General features: G+C 43.4%; 1 protein-coding gene across 2 annotated transcripts in view; it reads left to right on the forward strand.

Annotated features, from left to right (window-relative positions):
• The window catches only part of dync2h1 (dynein cytoplasmic 2 heavy chain 1), a 146,220-nt gene that overhangs the window by 115,460 nt on the left and 6,437 nt on the right, over positions 1 to 24,323 (forward strand). For both annotated transcript variants that reach the window (XM_054742744.2, XM_054742745.2), the window contains exons 89-92: positions 2,039 to 2,155; positions 3,671 to 3,778; positions 5,319 to 5,420; positions 17,312 to 17,401. In XM_054742744.2, coding sequence (XP_054598719.1) covers positions 2,039 to 2,155; positions 3,671 to 3,778; positions 5,319 to 5,420; positions 17,312 to 17,401 — 417 coding nt within the window. The remainder of the gene's footprint in view (positions 1 to 2,038; positions 2,156 to 3,670; positions 3,779 to 5,318; positions 5,421 to 17,311; positions 17,402 to 24,323) is intronic.

Below are 24,323 nucleotides of genomic sequence, written 5' to 3' on the forward strand. Positions count from 1 at the left end.
GTGTGTGTGTGTGTGTGTGTGTGTGTGTGTGTGTTACAGGCTCTTTTTCTCCAGCTTTCTCACACATATGTCACCGTTGTCCTCTCCTGCTGTCACCTGTCTCTGCCACCTTTGTGCTCCCACTTTGTCTCTTTTTCCCCCAAATACATAAGGCACGCACACACACACACACACACACACACACACACACACACACACACACACACACACACACACACACACACACACACACACACACACACACACACACACACACACATCTGCATCTGCAGTGATGCAGGTATTGTAGTGATCTGAGACAGAGAAGCTTGTTCGTCTGGGAGGGACTCGGAGTAGATCCGCTTCTCCTCCACATCGAGAGGAGCCAGTTGAGGTGGCTCAGGCATCTTGTTAGGATGCCTCCCTGGTGAGGTTTTCCGAGCACATCCAACCGGGAAAGGACCTAAAGGAAGACCCAGGACACGCTGGAGGGACTATGTCTCTTGGCTGGCCAGGGAGCATCTTGGGATTCCCCCAAAGGAACTGGCCCAAGTGGCTGGGGAGACAGAAGTCTAGGCCTCCCTGCTTAGGCTGCTGCCCCCACGACCTGACCCCAGATAAGTGGCCGAAATTCGCTGGATGGATGGGTGGATGGATAATGTCTGATGCATTTGTGATTTTTGGGGCAGCAGTAGCTCAGTAGGTAATCGTAAGATTGCACGTTCAATCCCAGCTCTACCAGAGAATTTTGAAGTTGTGTCCTTGGGCAAGACACTTAACTCCCTTGCCTGCGGTAGTCAGGAGACCGGCAGCGCCTGTGCTCGGCAGTCTCGCCTCTGTCAGTGCACCCCAGGGCAGCTGTGGCTACATAGTAGTTCATCATCATCAGTGTGTGACTGTGTGTGTGAATGGATGAATAATACACTGTATTGTATAGCACTTTGGAGTCCTCTGACTTATGTGCAGGTCATTGATCATTAGTCATTTTTGTCAATCGCTTCAAAATTTAAAATGCAGCTTCAAATATAGATGAAATTCATTTTTATAAAGTAAAAAATAATCAAGTCTCCATTTTTATATATGTCCTAAATCATAGGCATGTTACACTTACCAGAAAATAGTTCTTTCTTTAAAAATGCATTAGCGTTTGGATTGGTAGCAGCATGTGTGGTACATTTGTAACAGGTTTGTGTTCACCGAAGAGTCTGCTGGTAATCAGACCATTTGAGTCAATCTGAGTCTAAATCCTATAAGGAACATTTCAGATAAATGTACTCTTGCAACCTTTTACTCCAATCCCTACAAATCACTACGTCTTGAGGACCCACGCTTCTTTTGGTGCACGTTTTGCACCTACTTTATACATTATTCTTTTATTTATACTTGAATTTGACAGAACCTGGAGGCTTATTTGCATTTAAACTCTAATCTTTCTCAAAAACCCATTCTGTCTGCCATTCTTCTGCACACCTTACATAGTAACACATGCTTACAGACACACACACACACACACACACACACACACACACACACACACACACACACACACACACACACAATTGCCCTACTGAACTGTGATGAGGCGGAGTTTCTTCTGGACTAAATGTAAAGCAACTTCTCAGATGCTTTGTCTCCCTGATCACACAGAAGCGCACATAAATGTACAAAACATCACACACACACACACACACACACACACACACACACACACACACACACACACACACACACACACACACACACACACTGATACAAGCAGTGTCTGGAATGCTGAGCCCCAAGCTCTATAATGTGTGTAAACATCAGATGATGAGTTTTAGGGTCTTCCTCTTTCACTTGCATCATTCCTGGAACAGAACAGAATTTTCTGAGTGTAGCATCCAGACATGTGCTTTAGATTCATGAGTGATTTTTATGGACGTCTTGATTTGATGTAGTTGTGTGCATGTGTTAAACCAGTATTTTTAAATGTTGTCAGGTGCCTTGTAAAAGACAGACCCAAAAAAAGGTTTCTGTGTGCTCATCTGGTTTATTGGTTTGTGTTTGGGATTACTCACAGGTCATTTCCCAGCTGCGTATCCTCAGCCGTTCAGCAGCAGCAGGCTCTAAATTTGACAGGGAGCTGTGGTCTAACAGCCTTTCACCCATCCTCAACTTGTGGAAGAAACTCAACCAGGTCAGTTGTTTGGTTTTTAATTTAAAAAGTCTTCTTTCCCAAACCAAAAACAGCTTTCATTTGAACTTTTTAAGAAAGAAAATGTTGTTCGACCAGTTTGAACTTTCTTTTAAAGTTACTAACATTTTAGCATTTTACAGAAGTTTAGCAACAGCTGGTAGTCTCCAGAGATAATTGTAAATTAGTGGCTACCACTGTGCAATAGCCGCTGGTTTGTACAGTTCGTTATCACTGCTGTGTGTGGTTGCTTAGACACTGGCACCTTTTTTTAAATCAAAAGAACATGTACCTACACATTCAATAATTTAGCTAGCATACTGCCGTCCTCCTGGTCTGCTTCTTTCATACTGTAAAACACACATGCTCACTTTCTCCTCTTTGCCTTCTTCTGCCTACCAGCTTGTCCTCCTCTCCCTTTTCACTGCAGCCTGAGTTGTTTTATGCTCACTGGAAGGAGAATGATCGACTGTGTTACTTATTGCTGCTGTCTCATAACAAACCTCCATTAGGTCTCAATCTACCACCGGCTGCTTTCAGTTAACTGTTTTTTTGCCACCAGCTGACCTGTGGTGTTTGACCATCAGAAGAAGTGTGCATCTCTCACTTGTGTTTTTTCCCCCTTTTATTTCACAGACAGTTTAAAGTGAAAGTGTGTAGATTTTACCATTAACCTCTGGAAATATCCACCGAAATGTTATTGAAAATTAATGAAATAATGTCCAATTGTTTACAAATATTGACATCGAACCATAAAAGTCGGGTCTAAAATACATGGAAGTGGGTCTAAGTCTCTGGGCGCCGCCATGTTAGATGTGATGTTTCCTTCTACGTGAGGACAAAATGCATTTACTGATTTGTAACAAGCGGTTACAAAATTTTCGCCATTCATAAACGTTGTTTTACACATTTACCTCTTGGCTCGTTTCCAGTGATGAAAGGGAGTCTGATGTACTTGTCATTTTGCTGGAGTTTGAACGATCTGACTAAGTACTTGTTCAAAAATTGTGCTGTCAGGGATTTTTGACCCTAATGACCATCCGTTGATGACGTTTTACTTGAACACAAAAATATTGCTTGCTTGCAATGATTAAGTATGTGCTGCCCCCTATCGCCAGGTAAAATACACATGGTCACTCAGGGGCGCAACTACCTGCTGTCGGAGGGGTATGCAGACAAGTAATTACCCCCCCCCCCCCCCCCCCCCACACACACACACACACACACACACACACACTGTGCAGCAGCTCATCAGGCTCTGCAGAAGCCTATTAATTACCTGCTGATTGAAATCAGGTGTGTTGAAACAGGGTTAAAACTAAAACGTGCTGGATACTAGCCCTCCAGGCCTGGAATTGAATACCCCTGCGTTATTCTGTATCTGCTGTACACCCATGTGAATGCTGTGTTACATCTACTGGACGTTAGTAATCTGTTAGGCCTATTTTCAAGGATGGAAATCATTCATTGTGGATTTAATTTATATATAATGTGTGTTCTTGTATCTGTTTTTGTCAGGGTTCTGCTTTAGTCCATCAGAAGGTAGATCCGCCCACAGAAAGTCAAAGTTCACCGGTCTTGTCATTTATCGTTTTGGAGCAGTTCAATGCCATCCACTTGGTCCAGGTATGTCTCTGTGGTAAAATGGTTTCTCATACCTCCTGAGTGGGTTATAATCTGTTGCTACTATTCATCAAATAGAACAGGCACCAAAGCATTTAAAGGGAACATATTACACAAAACTCACCTTCTGCATCCTTTTGTGCTGCCATGTGGGTCTCTACTGCCTCTAAACACTCCGAATGTGAAAACAACCCGTCCATCTGTTTTCTGTCAGTGTTTGGTTTTAGGAGTTAGGCTCCAAGAACAAGTCATTTCAAAAAGTCTTCAATTGTGATGTCACAAACAGTGAAATAAAAACAGAACCACCTCTCACGTAAAAGCCCCTCCAGTTATCAGAACTTCTCAGCTTGTAGCAGCCTGAAGCTTGGTTTATGCTTGATGCATTCACTTTCCGCTTGGTGATGCGGCTCGTGGATGGAACACGCTTCACAACTTGCAGCGTTATGGTTCATGCGGCTTGTCTCTGCGGTGAGCCAATATTCTCCCAAACTGAACAGGGCAGCATGGAGCTCTACAGCATGCATCCAACACTACACCATAGTAGAAGTGAAAATTACTGTTGTTTACAACATGGCATTCCAGCATTTTTTAACAGCGTCCTCATCTTTTCCGACAGTTCGAGATATTTCTCTCCAAGAATTATTAACAACGTTGATCACGGTGATCTTTGAGAGCTGAATCATACAAATGTCTGTATTTTGTCTCTGCCATACTAGTTCTTGCCGGTCTGCCATGTTTTTCTGCGTCTGACCGTCCGTGTGGTTAGAAAATTTCCTAGGTGCGTGGTGCGGAAATTTTGGGCCGTGCGGAGGTGCGGTGGAGGGGCGTGGTTCTTAAAATGACGCAATTTCGCTGCGCGGATTCGTGCGAACCTCGCAGACGCGTCAAGCATAAACCAACCTTGAGTGAGGGATGGGTGGGCGTGGCCAGCAACTGCTTGTTTTTTTAAAGTGTTGGAGCCCTGAAACGACTCATTCTGGAAGGTTCTCAAAATGTCAACAATGAAACTGCAGACCACCAGTGTTGATTTGACTAAATATTTTAATTTTTTTTTCACAACAAATGAAATGTTGCAAACGAAGATGAAAAAAAAAGAAAAACTAAACAGACTAAATTATGACAAATATTAATCCAAATTTTCATTGATGAATATAAAACAACAAAAATTGACAGTAAAAAAATTCCTATCAGAAAATGGGGAAGATTGGAGAACAGAAAAAATAACTAATTGGCAACTGGAGCAGGCGGGACTAGACAGATAAAAACTAATCAGTCTGGAGCCGGCCACTGTCTGACTAACTGCGAGCGGAGGAGGTGTTTGGTCCTGAATCAAGCACAGGAAAGTTTGCTCATAACCATTTCAAATATTGTCAGTATTTTCATCATCATAGGGCACAACGAAAGACAATGATATGAAAGTTTAACACTTTCTATTAAATTGTTGCAGTACAATGAAACCGTTTGAAGCAATGCCCCTTTGTTGTTGTTTTTTGTTTTGTTTTACACAACATTAGTTCTGTTTAAACTGTACATGTTTCCATAGAGCATCCACCAGTCTCTGGCTGCTTTGAGCAAAGTCATCAGAGGCACCCAGCTGTTAACTCCAGAGGTCCAAAAACTGGCCACTGCCTTGTTAAATCAAGAGGTGAGTGGAGAGGAATGAATGGGAAATAATTTGATATCCTGAAGTGGAAAAGGTTCATAAAGCCACTAAGTTCAAGGCTTGCAAGCTTTCATTTGAAGGTAGGTGTTTTGTATCCAGATAGACAACAAAGTGTAAAAGAACTGGGATTCAAACAGATTATTAAATTGAGTTTTCCCACTAGTTGTTCAGTAAGGCTTGTTTTATCCAGCTGCAGTTTAATACATTTTCCTTCACTCTGCAGTTCTAGAGCTACAAGATGGAGCTGTTAGTTGGCACACAACTTCACAACAAAAAGGTTGTGGGTTTAACTCCCAAATTATGTCTTTCTGTGTTGGATTTCTCGAAGTTGTTCAGTTTCCTCCTGCTTTCCAAAATCATGCTTTTTAGTTCAGTTGGATGAACCAAAAGCACCAGCCCCTTACCACCCTGAACAAGTTGGTTTAGGAAAGCTGTTCTGTAGGCATTTCAGTGATGGGGTGGGGGAACCGACATGTAGACATCTTACCATCACAATGTGTATTTGTGTATTTCCCCAGGCTGCACTGAGCACAAGAGGGAATAAGATGAGATCTAGAGAAGGAGGCACAGTTTCACTCATTCTATGTTCATAGTCCCCCAAGAGAAGCCCTGGGCAAAATACATTTGAGCTTCATTCTTTCTCTCTTTTTTAAATAATAAGTCGTGCATTCATCTCATCTCCATTCATTCCAGACCAACTTTCCTCAGTTTTCATCTGTTATATTTTAACCTCCGTTTGATCTTTGTTAACTCTTAAAATATGGATTCCAAACTTAATTTGTTGCACCTGAACAAAACGACAAATCATTCTAATGAGGGTAAAGATGCTCTGAGGCAAATTGCTAAATAATGCTTGTCGTATGGCAAAATGAGAGAGCAATAATCGTTTAACTCAATTATCTAATTATCACAATGGCTGGAAGTCTATTTTGTCAATGAGTGTGGAGCCAGTTGATGAGCAGCAGGTAGCAGATGAGCAGGAAACATAAACTTTAATGAATTCAAACTGGAGTGAAAAGACCAAGAGTGCCGATGAAGTGAGGAAGTCAAATAACTCGAAAAGCAACAAGCCCATAGGTGGCAAACGGGAAACAGGAACTCTGAAAATAATAACAATAATAACAAGCTGTGATTAAAGGAGCTGGAAGGTAAACAGAGGTTAACGGGTGAGACCAGATGTTTGTGGACAAACATTAAATTCACCTTAAAATGTTATTTTTAAACAAATAATATTGGTTTTTATTGGAATTTTTTTCAGAGAAGTCTCTTTTTTGGAACTACACTCATAATCCATAACATTACGATCACTTTCAGGTAAAGTGAGTAATCCCTGCATTGCCATGTTCTCACATTTAAATCATGTGCTATCTAGCTAAACACCAGTGTACAGGTAAACATCACTCTCCTACGGCTCATCAGAGGACCTGGAAAAAATGCTTAGGAATGGTTCATAAAAAACAAAGTTGAGTGAGAAGTGTTCACCTGACCTTTAAACCCCCTCGCTCCCAACACACGATTGGACACGACTAGAAAATCAGCCTCTGAAACCACTAGAGAACTCTTGTAGGATGAGAGGGGTGTAAAATGCAGGAGTGCCCAGTTCAAATCCTGTTTGCTGAGGTTTGCACTGTAAAAAAAAAATACTACACATTTGTGTCTAATTTACCATCAATTTAATGCTTTCCTAACACCTTTAAAACAATAAAACATCATAGTGTCCACCTGTTTTCAGCAGCAGACCTTTAAATAAATAAAATGAACCAGTCATGATCACTAGAAAAAGGCTAATCAAAATCTGGCTCTTTCACCGCTCCCTGATTAGAAAAATTCAGGCCCTAGTCCAACATTTGGGTATTTTAGTTCCATACCCCATTTATTCTTTGCCAAAATTTGATCCAACACCTGGCTTCTGTGACCACATTTGGCAGTGTTTACAATGCTGGCACTGCTGGTGCTGCCAGGAGATCAAAGGGGACACATGGTGACAAAATTGAAATGAATTGATCCAATACTAACTGATTAGTAGCTTATTTATTGTTGTTGTTGTTTGTATCACAAAGCAGTGTCACTCTAAAGCATTTTTGTCACAGAATTCCAGTTTAAGTGGGATTTATTAGGCAGTAAATTGTAAGATTTATTCTAAAACAAAGAGTTTAATCAAAGCATGCAATGACAAAAATAAAACATACAAAATATCTATTAAAGAAGCATGACTGCATCAATACCATGTATCAATAAATGGTTATAAATACCAGAAATCTGTGGGAAAACCACAATTGAGATGACGTTTTCAGATTTTTCCAATTATAACTAAGTAAATTAAGTAAAACTGCTGCCCTTCTCTGTGCAGTAAAATATCATGTTAAGCACGGAAACTGCCCCAACTGTGCATCAGAGAGTGATAATCAGTGCTGCAAAACAGAAGTAATACTAGTACTGTCTTAAGACAGAGTACAGCTAATTAATATGAAAATGTGACCCTTAGAAGGATTTTTTTTATTAAAGTAACAATGTGTAGTTTTTACTGTTAATCCCTGTAAATATCGATCAAAATGTTGTTGAAAATGAATTAAGTGATGCCCAGTTGTTGAAAAATATTGGTGACTTCGAAACATATAACCATAAAAATCAGGTCTAAAATACATGGGAGCGGGTCTAAGTCTCTGGGTGACACCATAATAGACACCATGTTTCCTACTATGGGAGCCCTTGAGGACAAAATGCATTTACTCATTTGTAACAAACGATTATAAAATGTCTCCGTTTACAAACATAGTTGTTTTACACATTTACCTCTTCACTTGTTACCAGTGATGAAAGGGAGTCTGATGTGCTTGTCATTTTGCTGAAGTTTGGACTACCCGGGTCCATTGGTAAGGTCTTACTCCAACAAAAATACAGCTTGCTTGCAACAATTTAGGTATCTACTGCCCCCCATTGCCAGCAAAAATACACACTGTCACTTTAAAGGATAAAGTCTGAAACATTTGTGATTTTCTTTAAGGCAGTATTTTTCCATTCAGGCCAAAAAGTTGTGTTTATTAGAGATCAGATTTACGATGAAACCATGTTTAACTTTTTATTCTTGAAAACGATCAGAGCATACTGGCTGAATGTGAAAATAGTCTTCTGCCCCTATTTCCTGCATTAGGTTCTGATAGAAAACAGACAGAACAATGCTCTGTTTGGAAAAGCTGCAAAGATCTACGCCACCGTCTTTTAACATTCATGGACTCATCCCGAGTGCCGGTGCCCACTTCCAATTTTCAACTGCACTTAGACACCGAGGGCTGTGGGTGCAAGTGGGGTGGGGCGGTGGCATCCGCTGGCATAGGCCAGACAATGCCTGCACTGCCCGCTCACCACAGCCATGGAATACACCTCATCAACACACGACACTATAATGGAGCAGGTGGAGGGGGTCTTAGCACACCTCTGTTGTTGCTTGGCTTCCTGGGGCTGGAGACTAGGAGGGGGATCTGGCCGTCTGGTTGGGGTCTGGGGTGGTGGGTTGCTGTGCTCAGCATTGGGCGGGGGAGCCTGCTCATCAGTACCCCAGCAGAAAGGGTCAAACTCTGGTAACCGGTGATAGTTGTACCCAGTGTGCAGCAGTACTGAGACCAGAGTTAATAGGGTGTGTATGGGGAGCATGAGTGGGTGTCCGGCGTGCATTTTTGTAAGTCTTTGGTTGTATGTGCATGTGTGAGCATGAGGGAGGGAGTATGTGACTGTGTTTGTGTATGACTGTATATGTCAGGTGGGGCCTTTGACTCATCCCCTCTCCTGGGACCTCCTTTGATGATATAGATCTTCGTCTCCCCTCCCCCTGCCACACCTGGTGAGGGGTGTGGTGCCTTGGTCTGCCTGAGTGTTCATGGCTCCCGGGTCAGGGGGTTTAAGATTTGGCATCTGCTTGATCAATCCCGGTGGCTGCCTGGTGGGGTCTGGGTCCCTGGGCTCTGCTGGGTCCCCGGCGGGGGTGGTCACCCCTGGGTCCCAGGTCGCTGGGTCCCGGGCTCAGCCGGCTAGGGGGTGGGAGGCTACGGGCGGGCCTGTGGGCTTGCCGCTGATATCTCCCGGGACTCTGCCGGCTGCTGGTTTGTGGCCCCCCGGGGCGATCCTCTGCGCCTCTCGAAGGGGGCGGGGGGCCTTTCTGGTTGCAGTCCCCTTGGGGTTCCTGTGTTCTGGGGCAGCGCCTGGATCTCTGGGACTTGGAGCTACCCCCGTCTCTTACACATCTTTGGGGTGCAGATCTGTGGTCCCTCACACTCTCTATTGAACGGTTTTATAGAGAAACCTTACATAAACAAGCACGTGAACACACACAGGTGCTCACATGGTGCTCTCAAAAGTATGGGCTTGGGCACGTTCAACACATGTCTTAAGGCTGTCGTTGCTACTAAATGCACTATGATTTATTATCATGTGATTGTTCAGTTAAACAATGTTGATTTTATATTTCATCATCACGTTGACGCAGTGATAGCTTGCTCCTGATGTATTGTTGTGTGTCCCAGTTTTTTTCTGCTCTTCTCTTTCTGCAGGTTTAGAAGCAGACTCTTGTTCATTATTGTTTATTTTTGTGGACCCCCCCCCCCCCCCCCCCCCCCCTCCCACCATTTGTATTTTCCTTTCTCTTTCACCTCTGCCTCCGTGTCTGGTCGGAATTACAAAGCATTCAAGAACAATAACAATAAAATTTGAAGTATCAGGCGTGACATTTAAAGCAGACGCTTTGATGCTCCACCTGAGAATAAATCTGCAAGGCTTGTTACCAGCATTCAGACATCAATTCTGTTTGCTTCACAGCCAGACAGGACACGGTTAAAAAAAAACATTCATGGACTCACCCATCATAGCTCGCGACAGCAAAGACTGTTTTAGGTTTAACATCCAGCAGAAAGCAGAGAGCGTCTTAGCTAGTAGAAGCTAACTGTTAGCATTAGCAACTCCACCACACAGCAGATCTCCTTCAGGCTTGTGTTATTCATGGAGATAAAACATCAACCTTACAAAGTAAATGGAGTCAGTGGTATAGTAAGTGGTAGAGTCACTGTTAGCCAATCAGAGGAGATATTTCCAAATATCAGAAAATAAGACTCAAATTCTTGCCGTTTAAAGCTGACTTCTACATCCTCAAACAGGTGCATCAGAGTTTTTTTTCCCCATAGAATGACTTATAAGGATGCAATACTAGAGACCACTGCAAATGTATTAAAAACATGAGTAAAGTTGACCTTTAAACACATTAGAACAATTGAATAATATAATAACTGTGAGAGTTCACCAGGTGTGTTTTCCTTCTTCCATTATCAAATTGTTAAACCTTTAGACGTGTGCTTGTACCTTGGCAGTGGCAGCGATTTAACTCCAGCCTGCATGTATATAGCCAAACACTCAGCAGGGGACCACCTGAATGATTTATTTGCAGTTGAGAATACTTTTTGAATTTTATTATGACTGTCATGCTAGAGTTACACCAGATTCATAGTCTGCATCTTTCTACTGTGCACATATTTGTACATGGCCTTGTTTGGCAATCTATGACCTCTATTTAGGAGTTTTAGGCAGAGTCTTATTTCACTGCTTTTGTCACATTCATGCATCACTGGCAGAGGCGGAAAGAGTACTAAAATTTCCTACTTAAGTACGAGTACCAATACTTTGATAATTTTTTACTCAAGTACAAGTAAAAGTACTTGCCTAAATTTTTTACTCAAGTAAAAGTTAAAAGTATCATAAATTAAATGTACTCTAAGTAAAAGTTACTTAGTTACATTTTTTCAGTGTAAAGATGGCTACATCAGTGCACGCACACACACACACACTTTTGTTTCTTCCGGCTCTTGGCGAGTACAGACGCTTTTTTTCCTCCTCTCCTTCCTATCTTATCCTAAGGCTCTTTGTCTGTCTTTGGGCGTACGGTGCTTCAGCATTTTTTCTGGAAACTGGAAATTATTGAAAATGGACCTGGTCAGTTGGTCTCTCAATGCGATTGACAAGATTTTATCAACGATGAGAACGGGAGAAGGGGATCCGGGTTGCCCCTCTGGGACAGAGCCAGCTGGGCATATCATGGAGTCCTGGAAACAGTGGAACCTGATGTGCCTCTCTCAACTGTCTGTAGAGGATTCTTTTTTTTTTTTTTTCCGTGTCCTGTCTGGCTGTGAAGCAAACAGAATTGATGTCTGAATGCTGGTGACAAGCCTTACAGATTTACTCTCAGGTGGAGCATCAAAGCGTTGACCTTTAATGTCACGCCTGATACTTAAAACTTTATTGTTATTGTTTTTGAATGCTTTGTAATTCCGACCAGACACAGAGTGAGGTGAAAGAGAAAGGAAAAGATAAAAGGTGGGGAGAGAGGGGGAAGAGGGGGGTTCCACAAAAACAAACAATAATGAACAAGAGTCTGCTTCTAGACCTGCAGAAAGAGAAAGAGTAGAAAAAAATGGGACACACAACAATACATCAGGAGCAAGCTATCACTGCGTCAACCTGATGATGAAATATAAAATCAACATTGTTTAACTGAACAATCACACAATGATAAATCATAGTGCATTTAGTAGCAACGACAGCTTTAAGACATGTGTTGAACGTGCCCAAGCCCATACTTTTGAGAGCACCATGTGAGCACCTGTGTGTGTACACGTGCTTGTTTATGTAAGGTTTCTCTATAAAACCGTCCAATAGAGAGTGTAAGGGACCACAGATCTGCCCCCAAATATGTGTAGGAGACGGGGGGAGCTCCAAGTCCCAGAGATCCAGGCGCTGCCCCAGAACACAGGAACTCCAAGGAGACTGCAACCAGAAAGGCCCCCGCCCCCCTCGAGAAGCACAGAGGGTCGCCCAGAGGGGCCACAACCAGCAGCCGGCAGAGTCCCGGGAGATATCAGCGGCAAGCCCGCAGGCCTGCCCGCAGCCTCCCACCCCCTAGCCGGCCGAGCCCGGGACCCAGGGACCCAGCGACCCGGGACCCAGGGGCGACCACCCCCACCGGGGACCCAGGAGAGCCCAGGGACCCAGACCCCACCAGACAGCCACCGGGATTGATCAGGCAGATGCCAAAAATCTTAAACCCCCTGAACCGGGAGCCACAAACACTCAGGCAGACCAAGGCACCACACTCCACACCAGGTGTGGCAGGGGGAGGGGAGATGAAGATCTATATCATCAAAAGAAGTCCCAGGAGAAGAGAGGAGTCAAAGGGCCCACCTTACATATACAGTCATACACAAACACAGTCACACACTCCCTCCCTCATGCTCACACATGCACATACAACCAAAGACTTACAAAAATGCACGCCAGACACCCAGTCATGCTCCCCATACACACCCTATTCACTCTGGTCCCGTTACTGCTGCACATTGGGTACAACCATTACCAGTTACCAGAGTTTGACCCTTTCTGCTGGGGTGCTGATGAGCAGGCTCCCCCGCCCAACGCTGAGCACAGCAGCCTACTACCCCAGACCCCAACCAGATGGCCAGATCTCCCTCCTAGCCTCCAGCCCCAGGAAGCCGAGCAACAACAGAGGTGTGCTAAGACCCCCTAGTCTCCCTCCGCCTGCTCCAATATAGTGTCGTGTGTTGATGAGGTGTATTCCATGGCTGTGGTGAGCGGGCAGTGCAGGCATTGTCTGGCCTATGCCAGCGGATGTCACCGCACCACCCCACTTGCACCCACAGCCTTCGGTGTCTAAGTGCAGTTTAAAATTGGAAGTGGGCACCGGCACTCGGGATGAGGCTGAGAAATCCCCCTGCCAAGTGCTGTTGGACGTGCTCACTCCCAAGGCCCTAAGTGTGTGTTTGCATGGAATGTCGTCGGTGGAAGTGTATAAGGGTCAAATAAAATTGGGGGGCAGGTTGTCACAGGAATGCGGAAATGGGGTCCATACCCGCACTCTCTGACTTGTCCACCCTCCAAGGTCCTATGTGCATGTTTGTGTGATGATGTGAGGGAGCAGGAGGAGAGAAATATGCAGGAATGGGGAGGAATGGCTGGTTGGGCTTAGCCCTCCAGGGAGCCAGCTCCCCCACTGGCCCCAATAGACACCTCTGTTGTCAAAATGCCACCCAGGGCATGGAGACCCCAGCCCATCTTGCTCGTCTTGCTCCTTTGATTGGTCTGTAGAGGATTCCGAAGACGTCTGGATATTTGTGGTGTTGATGTTGGGATTCCTGCTGTTTGGCCTGAGCGGTTACCTGGCTTACCGGAAAATTAATGAGTTTCGAGGAATATTGGCTCAATCCTGGAGCTCAGGGATGGATTACACCGCACTGTGAACATACAAACTCATATAATTGTCTAGATGAGTCGTAAGCTTGGAACTTTGGCTGAGATTCAGGCTCTGGCACAGAAGGTTGATTCGATCAAGGAGTGAGTTGGCGGGACAGCACGGTTGGGAATAGATTAATTCACGCCATTATTGGATCTAGAAGGGTTGAAGACTAACAGAACTTTAAGACAGAGAGGAAATTGTCTCTGTCTGGCCCCTAAACAAGTTCTTATCTGAATCTGGTGCCCTTGAGCCTGTGAGGCTGAAGTGATTACTCCCCCTCAAAAGAAATGTGGAATGCTTTCGTCGCCATGGCAACTCTGTCTCCCTATCCCAGCCTGGGCGAGACTGTGACCGGTGAAGGCCGTGGAACCATTTCCGGGAGTCACTGTGCCCTCTAACCCAATTACCTCCGTCCCCTGTCCAAACGGAGGTGACGGGCGCTGCTCATTGCGGCTGCAGGCACTGATGTGAGAGTCCCCAACCCTACCTCCCCACCTAGTGGACACTTATGTTGTGTAATGTCTGAAGTCTGTTGCATTTCTGTCTGAGGTGTTTTTTGCATAGCAAAGCTGCCCTCTCTGTGGAGGGTAACTCTGAAGGGCCTTTTTTTCCTCCACCTGACTCAGTCCTCATGTAAACCCCTCTGATCTCTATTAAGGTAGCGCGACTCGGGTTGCGAATGACCACAGTCACCAATTCTTGTCATGTGTCTATGCCTATATATGTATGTCTGATCCCAGAATTGTGTGTACTGAAACTCTAATTTCCCTCTGGGATTAATAAAGTGTATTTGAATTTGAATTTGAATTGAACTGAATTGAATTTTGAATGGAGGGATTTCTATCCAATCAGTGAAAACGGGACGTGCACATTGATTGGGTGAGGTTTTTCTATGATTGTACATTTCAATTGTGATTAAAATGATTCTTTATTGTGGAAAAAATTTTTAATTTTTGGATGCCATCAATATGTGAGTATCTCAATGTTCTCATGACAAAACTCTGACATGAGACTGTGCTGTAACCTGTCACATAACAAGCCAAATGAAGTCAAACATTTCAGATGTATGACAGCTGCTATCATTGGCTCTGCCCTACTTTACCGGTACATTACAGTTCCTTTTTTCGTGTCCATCCTAGAGCTCCTCTCTGACCTTCATGCTTATTTAGAGCAGCTGATTTTTAAAGTTAGAGTTCTTCCTTGGTAGTGGGTTCACTCACTCATTTAACCCTTCACCACTGAAATCAGTTTGTTCATTCCCATCTTCCTAAATAATCCTCCAATCATCCAACTAAAATCCTTAGGGGTCCAGTAACATCCATCCTGTCAGAACAGGCCTTGGGAGCCCAGGTGTTACTAGAACTAATGGTGTCTCCTCACCAGCGTGAGCTTCCGAACTGTGAAGGTTGGTCTCCAAACTTGAACTCTGAGCTTTAACTCACAGAGGCCTGCAGGTCTTCTGTTTTTTTGAACTTCATGCATTTATCTCCTCTTGTAACACTTCAACATGTTTTAAAAGGCTTGTATCATGATATGTTACGCCCCCCAGACCAAAGATAGGTCCAATATATGATAAAATATTATCATAGACACTGCAGAGACGTCATTTATGAAATAGAAGTTATTTTTGTGCACCATTACTTTAACCAAGATATAAGATGCATGGATTTGAGGAAACCACGCTGTCTCATATATGTGTAACACACACACACACACACACACACACACACACTGCAGCATGTTAGAATCATTTGAATGACTAACTATATTGAACTGTTTTAGTAATAATTTAATCTCTTATTCTGGAGTAAAATAAAGAAACTGGCTAAATCATCACAAATCTGTGGCATCAAGAAGCAACTTCTGAGTTCAAACACAGGGATGGAGCACAATGTTTACACCTGAAACAGTATCAGGATGCTTTAACTCACAGAGGCATGCAGGTCTTCTGTTTTTTGAGCAAAGCGCTGAGAATCCGCTTATTATGAGCATTAAACGTTATTTTGCCGCTTCCGTGCGGAGCGGTAGGGAAACACATTTTAATCACGGAACCGAGTCCGGCTACTGAACCGAGCAGAATTCTGATGATGTCACACCGGTCCGCAAAGGTGCAGGTTCCAACCCATGAGAGGAAGGAGAGAGAAGGTGAACAGCGAGTGGATCACAGGGACTGAACTGATGTTTTTGAGCAAAAGTGTACACCCACACCCCCCACGGTTTAGAGGCTGCGCTCATGCAAGTGTCTCTTTCCGTTCCAACGCTGCTACACATAGTATTTTTAATTTATTATGCCTGTCATTTATTTTTACTCAGTAACGGATATGATTTAAAATGTAGTGAATTACAATTCTTTCTCAAGTAAAAGTAAAAGTACAGCTTTTACAAACGACTTAAAATGTATAAATATACAAAAAAGCTACTCAATTACACTAACGTGAGTAAATGTAATTTGTTACTTTCCACCTCTGATCATTGATGAGTTTTATTTCACCATTCATACAAAACACACAAAAATGCAACATGTTAAAAATAAAACTAGTTAGCCCACATTACAGAAGGAAGTGTGATAAGTCTTTGCATTTTTATTTATCATCGGAAGCTCCTAACCATGCATGGGGGTTTTGTCCTTAACTGCCAGCCATTTCCTGATCAGTAACAGCCTTCGCTGCCAGCGTTTTTCAGCGTTTTCACTGTTTTTTTAAGAGTCACAGAACGTTGCGCACCAGGAGGATGTCAGCACCCTAAGACTGCCACTGTCTAGGATGAAACATCCAAGATCCATAAGTACATCAAAGATAAGGCCCCAACAGATGACGCGCTCAGTGAATGTCTCGGACAATGGTGAATAGAGGATGAGATTCTGGAAATACAATCATGGGAGGACAAACCCCTACATGGGATGTACCACTGACAGTACAATGAAGTAGCTAATATCAAGAAATCCTACGGCTAGCTGGTCTGAAGGACAGCATAGAAGCACAGGCCTCTGATAGAGGACCCGAGCTTGGAAGGATGAGACCACCCATGGAGGGTGAGATGGGAACTTTTATAAAAATCACTGCAAAAGCAAAGCAGATGGCATGAAAACCCTCGGTCAGCTGTTGAGGAACTGTATTATGCATGTATCATATGATGAGCAAGACAATCATATTTGAGTGCTCAAGTACATCTGGTTGTACCAGCACTTTATGCTTTTATTCAGTTTGATGTTTTTGGTGGTTGTGCTGCTGGATCGTTGTTCTGTTGCATAACCCACTGTGGGCCAAGCTTCGGATGTTAGACAGATGGCCGCATGTTTGACTCCAGAATACTTTGGTATACTATTTAATGATGCAAGCTGCCCACATTCTGTGGCAGCTTAAATCATCACGCACCCTTAGATCAGCAAACTGCACAAACATTGGTCTTTACATATGATTGGTTAATAGCTACATTTTATTGGCAACTTCGAACAGCAGTTGAGTAAGTCCTAGAGATACAGCTTCAAAACTCTGACTTGCATAACACTTTTACTTTGTGATTTCTTCATCTTGGTTTCCAAATGTTCTTAATTCATTTGTTTTCTTTGTGGTGTCTCCTGCATCAGTGTCCTCTAACATGGCAGAATAAATGGGAAGGACCCGAGGAGCCGATGCAGTACCTCAGAGCTGTAGTAACACGATCTCTAGCCATACAGGTAACACACTGTCCTGTTTTTATTCATGCCTGTGTGTTCTTCTGTATCTACAGCAACGACATATATACTGGACAAATAATGTCCCTAGGCTTGAATTATGAGTTTTTGACATAAAATCGGAGGTTCCCATCACTGCCATTTTGACCATGTCACACATCTGATCACGCCCAGACAATCCAAAAATGGGAAAAGAGGTGGAGTGAGGGTGGGGCTTTTACAGTTGGAACCAATTAACCAAATGTAGCTACTAGCTAACTTAGCTACCCAAGAAGCAGCTGTTCCCGGCCGAGAGAAGGAGAAGCCAGGTACCCACCTCACTCTGCTAGGATGAAGCGGCAGATTCACGTATCTCTGATTGCAGGACTGCCACTGTTAGAGGTGGGGGCATGTTACTGAAACTTGGCAAACGTCTCTGCAGCAGCGTTCTCGCAAATCTTTGACCATAGTGGACCAGCAAAGTCCCGAAGCCTTAGGAGTTTTGGTACCCAGTCAGCCAGCTCCGCCATTATGTTATATTTCAACCCATCTTTAACCAAGCAGTGTTATGTTAAATTCACAGCATTTTCCCCCATTCAACCAGCAAGATAAAGTACAGAAATATAATTGTACTTAATGATAACATTTAAGAAGGTAGATTGTAGAAGGTACAGTGTGTGATATTTTTACCTGTTTACTATCAAATCCTGTGTTTCCAGTTCACAAACTTGTCCTTTTTCACTAATATTTATCACCAACATCAATCCTAAATATTCCTCTCAACTTGAAAGTATGCATTTTTTATATACATAAACTGTGGTCGAGGCTCCATGGTCATCCACCATCTTAAAATACAGTAGCTGTTTAGGGACATACGAGCTCCACGTTACCGTTCGAACTATGACACAGGATCGTCGGCTAGCAGTGCCTACACCACGCTCAGGACAATCCAGACTCTTCTCATGCATCGTTCCACAAATGTAGAATGACCTACCAAGCACTACCAGAACTGGGGCTTCCTTTTCAATTTTCAAGAAACTCCTGAAGACCCTGCTCTTCAGAGAGCATCTTCTAAACTAGCACCCTCCCTGCACCCATCCCTTCCTCTACTGTCCACTCCTTGTTCCCTCCTCTCCATGATTGATGTCAAGTTGTTGTTGTTATTGTTGTTGTTAGCCTCAAGGGCAATATGCCGATTATCACTTGTAAGTCGCTTTGGACAAAAGCGTCTGCTAAATACATAAACATGACTGTAACCTGAAAGATCCAGCAGAGGGCAGCAGTGCGCCCTGGAAGCATGGAGTCTGATAATGCAACTAAGAAATTGAAAAGAATAGCTACATCGTTGCTGCACTTGTTAGTTTGAATAAAAAAACAATTAAATCAAAAGACACATAAAATTTGTCCGTTCCTCATCATGTTCAACACAAGGAAGCTGCATATGTTCAGACCCCTGCCCGCTATTATCTGGACGCCAGTCTCCGATTAGTGTCTCTGACTCTCAAACTCACCTCAAGTTGTTCATCCATCTTTTCCTAGTACCAGAACTCCCGATCTGGTCCCAATGTGTCCGTTCCAAAGTCCTTCTACTCAAGTATCCCCTCTCTCTGCAGCCTGCCATCTTGCCCAACACGCTCCTGTGCTAGCCAGTGGCTAATCAGCGTTGTTTACTTTATCTCCACAGCACTTTACTAATGGCGAAGTAGTTCTCCACGCGTTACTGAGACGCTCCGACTCAGAGGGCTTCTTCTCAAACGTTACCTTTAGACTTGGGTCTCCTTTTGCTGGTAATCTGTGGGAGTTTATGCACAGCGTCTCCCTGGCTCTAGCCATGGCTAACTAGTAGCTCAGTAGCTCTTGACACCCATCTCCACCACACCAGCCGTGAGCCACGATTAGCTGGTGGATAAGTCAGCATTGTTTACTTGATTTCCAGTAGGGCTGCAACAACGAATCGATAAATTCGATGAAAATCGATTACTAAAAGCGTTGGCAACGAATTGCGTCATCGATTCGTTGTGTCGCACAACTCTTCCAAAAGCGCCCCCCCCCCCTCCTTCCCGAATCCCGCCCGCCGTTGCGCGCAGACCAGAGCAAGTCAGATCAGCGCGAGGGAGAGCCGCAGATCAGCGCGAGGGAGAGCCGCAGATCAGCGCGAGTGAGAGCCGGCAGATCAGCGCGAGGGAGAGCAGCAGATCAGCGCGAGGGAGAGCCGCAGATCAGCGCGAGGGAGAGCCGGCAGATCAGCGCGAGGGAGAGCCGCAGATCAGCGCGAGGGAGAGCCGGCAGACTTGCGCTGCTGCGAACCGGTTCCGCATTGTTGCACAGCGATCCAGGCAGCTGCTTCCAGCGCACGGTCCATTCTCAAAGTGGCGCAACCAAAAAACTATAATTAGCACACGATCGTTCAAGTCCGCACATGTTCTCTACTTTCTGTCTTATTTGTGCCTGAAGCTCGCTACTGCGGAGCTCATCACCTGTGCTGTGGTGATGTCACCTCACGCAGCATCGAAAACGCGCTCTGCGCTTTTCGGTCAGGAGATCCCTTTGATCTGCTCAAAAGTAACTGATGAGGTGAAAAGGTAAGAATCCAGGCAACAGATTTTCTGGAGAATTAAGAGGAGATGCAGGAAGATGAGAGACAGACAGGACAGGAAAATAGTTCAATAAAAACAAAAAAACAATCAATCAATCAATCAATCAATCAAAGCTTTATTTATAAAGCGCCTTCCGCAACCCTGTCAGGAAGCCCAAAGCGCTGAAAGTGAAACAAAGCGCTGAAAACAAAGTGTTGAAAAGTAAAATGTAGGTAGATTTATCTCCACTACACGTTTTTACCTATAAAAAACAATAAGTTATACACATGTCATATTTATACATCTGATACAATTCAGATCACCTTCAAAACTCAGTCACACACCCAGGGCCGTTTCAAGACATTTTGGGGGCCAAGGCAAAATGCCCCCCCCCCCCCCCCCCCCCAATAACTGGGCTCCCCAGAAGCCTCTGTGTAATTCATGCCCTCTCCAGTAGTGTTAGTTATATGGTGTTTATAAAAGCCCCTCAGACATTACTGACATGTTCTAATATTATCAGATGAAAAACTAAATTATCAGACATGCTGTCTCATCTGCTTCTTTTATAAACTTGCAAAAAGTAACAAAACCATTTGAAAGCCACTATTTGTGGATTCTCTGAAAGTTTCCAGTGTGTGACTAGTTATTTTTTCATTGATCCTATCGTCTAATCTCACAGCTGAAACAAGCATCCTTAATAATCTGTGCACAGGAAGCGTACCGATGCTGTAGTAAAACAAAAGGTATAATAATTTATTATTAATAAAACCTTGTTGCAGCACTAAAGCAGAAAAATTGGATTTTGCATTAAATATGCTAAATATTTATATATGAAATGTTTTAGAGCCCTTTAATTGGCAGAATCTGATATTAATTTAGTTCTTACAAAAAATGGGTCCCAACATGGTTTGTGTGGCGTTGCCATAGTGTGACGTCATAGGCACAGATCCCCTGTCCTCTTGTTTGGAAATGGAAATATGGTCACCCTACATTAAACAAACTGTCCACCCGGGCTTTTGCACTGCACAGAGAAGCTTCGCTGCCTACGACTGAACGTCAGTTGAGAGTCAGTCTCATGCAGAATGACCAATGAAGAGAGGGCCTCAAGTTAAGACCCTCTCCTCATTGGTCAGTCCACACGAGGTGGGTCAAAGGTTACTCTGGGCGGGTTACGTGTTGTCAGGCATTCAAGTATTGAGTATATTTACTGCATATTACAGTAAAATATTCTGTATGTGACCACATTATGGTGATCCTTGGGTCGTGATGATGGAGCCCTTGAATATTGTTGCCCAGGGTACAACAAAGTGTTAATCTGGCCCTGGTTCCGCCGTCACATTCCCGCAGAAACTGGTTGATCACACCGGGGCCAGACTACTAGCGTGTGGTTTTACAACCACAATGTCCTCAGAAGCAAAAACGCTTTTAAAAGGGAGGGAGGAGTCCTAACTGTTGCTGCAGGCGTGTTGTGTGAGAGTGCAGTTATATACTGGTTAATATATTTTTGGGTTCAGTTGCTTTCATGTGGCCTAATGTGAGTCTATGTGGGATCATTGGAATGATCAGCAGCATTTCTTGATGTGACTTTATGGCAGTTGCCCAGGGCATCATCGCAAGGAGGATGGCATTCATTTACTTTTGTTTTATTTGGTATTTTTTCAGTCATTTTTGGAAATAGTGATCAATTTTGATTAATTCACAGCCTATGTTTAATTACATTTAAAATATATGTCAACAGATGAGATCAAACAAAACAGATGAGAATTGCCCTTAAGCTGTTTAACTTGGACCAAGCATTTTAGGTCACAGATAGATGTAGCTTAGGGTCTCTGTCTATACACCTTATAAGACAATTTAGGTGATGGCATGTTGTTTTTCTGCTATTGAACTGTTTTCTAATAATGTTGTGTTAAATAAAGTGAAGGAAGGAGAGAAATAACGTTTCCCTAGCAGTTTTTAAAAATTTCCCCATGTAATCCGATTAATCGTGTCGAGACCCCATCCGATTAATCGATTATCCAAATAATCGTTTGTTGCAGCCCTAATTTCCAGCATGTCCCCGGCTTACAAACCCTCCTTCACCAGCCGTGGTTAACGATCAGCTAGTGATCGCTCCATATCCATATAAGCTGGTAGCAGCAGCCAGTTTGTTTATATCGAGGCGCCGTGATCCATGTGAAACGGGTGTTGTGGGAAATTATGTTCCCCTGAAATATTCTGTTTCCTTTAGGCAGTCAAGAGCAAATATTACCCAATCCACAGAATTTATTGTCCATTATGAGAACTAAACTATCTCATATAAAAGGCGGTTAAACTGAGTCAGATTACATCTTTCTACATAATTTTCAAAAATGATAAATAAGCTTGCTGCAAAAGAGTGAACACGAATGTTTTACTGCATATTTTTTTTATTGTTTTTAGGAGGAACTACAAATAAAAAATCACAAGCATAACATTATTACATTACATTGCATCATTTTCCCATAACAGTTTGTCACAAATGTTGTGAAAATAGCCAGAAGTGTAATCTCCCAACATGGGGGGACAGAATATTTCAGGGGAACACAATTTCTCACAACTCCTGACCTCCCGGCTGACGTCGCCCCTCCTCCGTGTGTGAATCATGACAGCTTCAAGAACAGAACTAGCTTGCTTCCTTCAGAACTGGTAGGTTGATAAACAGTCATAATTATAAATGATTTTTTAGAAAGTCGAGTAGCTTGTTTTAAGCTTTGTGTGGGTTAGGGTACAGGTTGGAAACTGATTATACAATTAAACTCATAAGTGAGCTGCAATACTTTCTCTGAACTGTATGGCGCTAAAGAGTCACATTTTTTATCATGATTTCAATGGATTTCACACACACGGGGCCTTTAAAGATGTGACTTACAAGGTGATGATGTCATGATGACCTCAGAAGAGTTCTGCCATTGTTTTCTGGATCATTTCTAGGTTGGTGCCAGAAAATAAGAGTTCTAGAGGAAACTCCTCAACCCTGTCTGACTGCACGCCTACCTCAATATGTTCTGGCAGTCTACAACACACACACACACACACACACACACACACACACAGAGAGAGACCGTCAGAAATAATTCATTTCTGTGTGGATGTGTTACTATTATATGAGTGGACGTGAGAGTGGAAACTGTAGTGCCTCAGTCTTTCTCTCGGCTAGCCTGCCTGCCCATCTGTTTGCATGTCTGATACTTCTCTCTCTCTTTAATTTTTTCCCTCTATCCCAGTCTCCCTGACTACCTACACTCTATTTGTCTTCATGTGAGTCTGTCTAGAGGCCACCGTGCCCTTCACTGTCTCCTCCCGCTCATCAGTGCTGAGTGATAACTGTGTTAGCCGCCTGCCTGTATTCTGTTAGCTAATCAGTCTAATGAAGGTGGAGTCGTGCAGAGCTGCTGCTGACAAATGGGGATCAAGCTGCACAGGGCTGTATCCAAATGCAGTGGGCAGCCTTCACCATTGTTACACTCCCACATCCGTTCAATGAGGCTCATTGTTAGAAATCCCTAAAAGTGATGGTCTTACCCTGTTCTGTGATGTAACGTAGGCTATGCATCATTTTGTTTTGCAATTAGAATTGAGCGCTGCTCAGTAATTGCCAATAGTGTTAAATCAAAGCTGGTTGATTCATTGAATTTTAATCACAATTATGATCTGAGTTTTGAACGATTATAAAAACAAAATAAGGTGATTATTTGCTCCTCCCTCAGTTTATTTTCACGCTGCTCAGAGTAGTAAATTGAGTGTGCCCCCCACACAGTGTTGCCAATTTATCCCCTTGGTCGTGATTTCAGAACCCCTTCATGATTTTTTCCAAAAGTTTTTAGCGAACAACCTAGCAACAGTTCTGATGACCTTTAGCTATGTTCTGTAGAGCTTTGTAGTCGATGTAATACCAGTTCATCTTTCGGAGCTACACGTTGTGCCACACTTCTGTACACACTCCCCCACAGCACAGCTGGACAGGACCACATGATTATTAGCAGGTTTTGGAAGTTCACTACAGCATAGATGTTTATATATTTCTCTTCATTTTTATATTGCAAATGTTTGCACTCTTTTGTTATCAGTATTTGGAATATTTTTGTCATCAACGTCAATTAAAGATTGTGTTAAATAATCGAGATCTCAATTTCAATCAACCTAATCGGGATTATCATTTCTGCCATAATGGTGACGCCCTAGCGTTAGACGTCCGCTAACTTACAGAGCACGGACACGTGTTTGTGCATGTACCTAAACCAATGTAGAATTGGTGACATTTCTTATATACAAGTCATCTGGTCAAATGGTAAATGGCCTGTATTTGTAAAGTGCCTTGTTAGGGTTCTACAACCCCCCAAGGTGCTTTA

The sequence above is a fragment of the Nothobranchius furzeri genome, chromosome 13 (assembly GCF_043380555.1).
Source record: "Nothobranchius furzeri strain GRZ-AD chromosome 13, NfurGRZ-RIMD1, whole genome shotgun sequence".
NCBI lineage: Eukaryota > Metazoa > Chordata > Actinopteri > Cyprinodontiformes > Nothobranchiidae > Nothobranchius > Nothobranchius furzeri.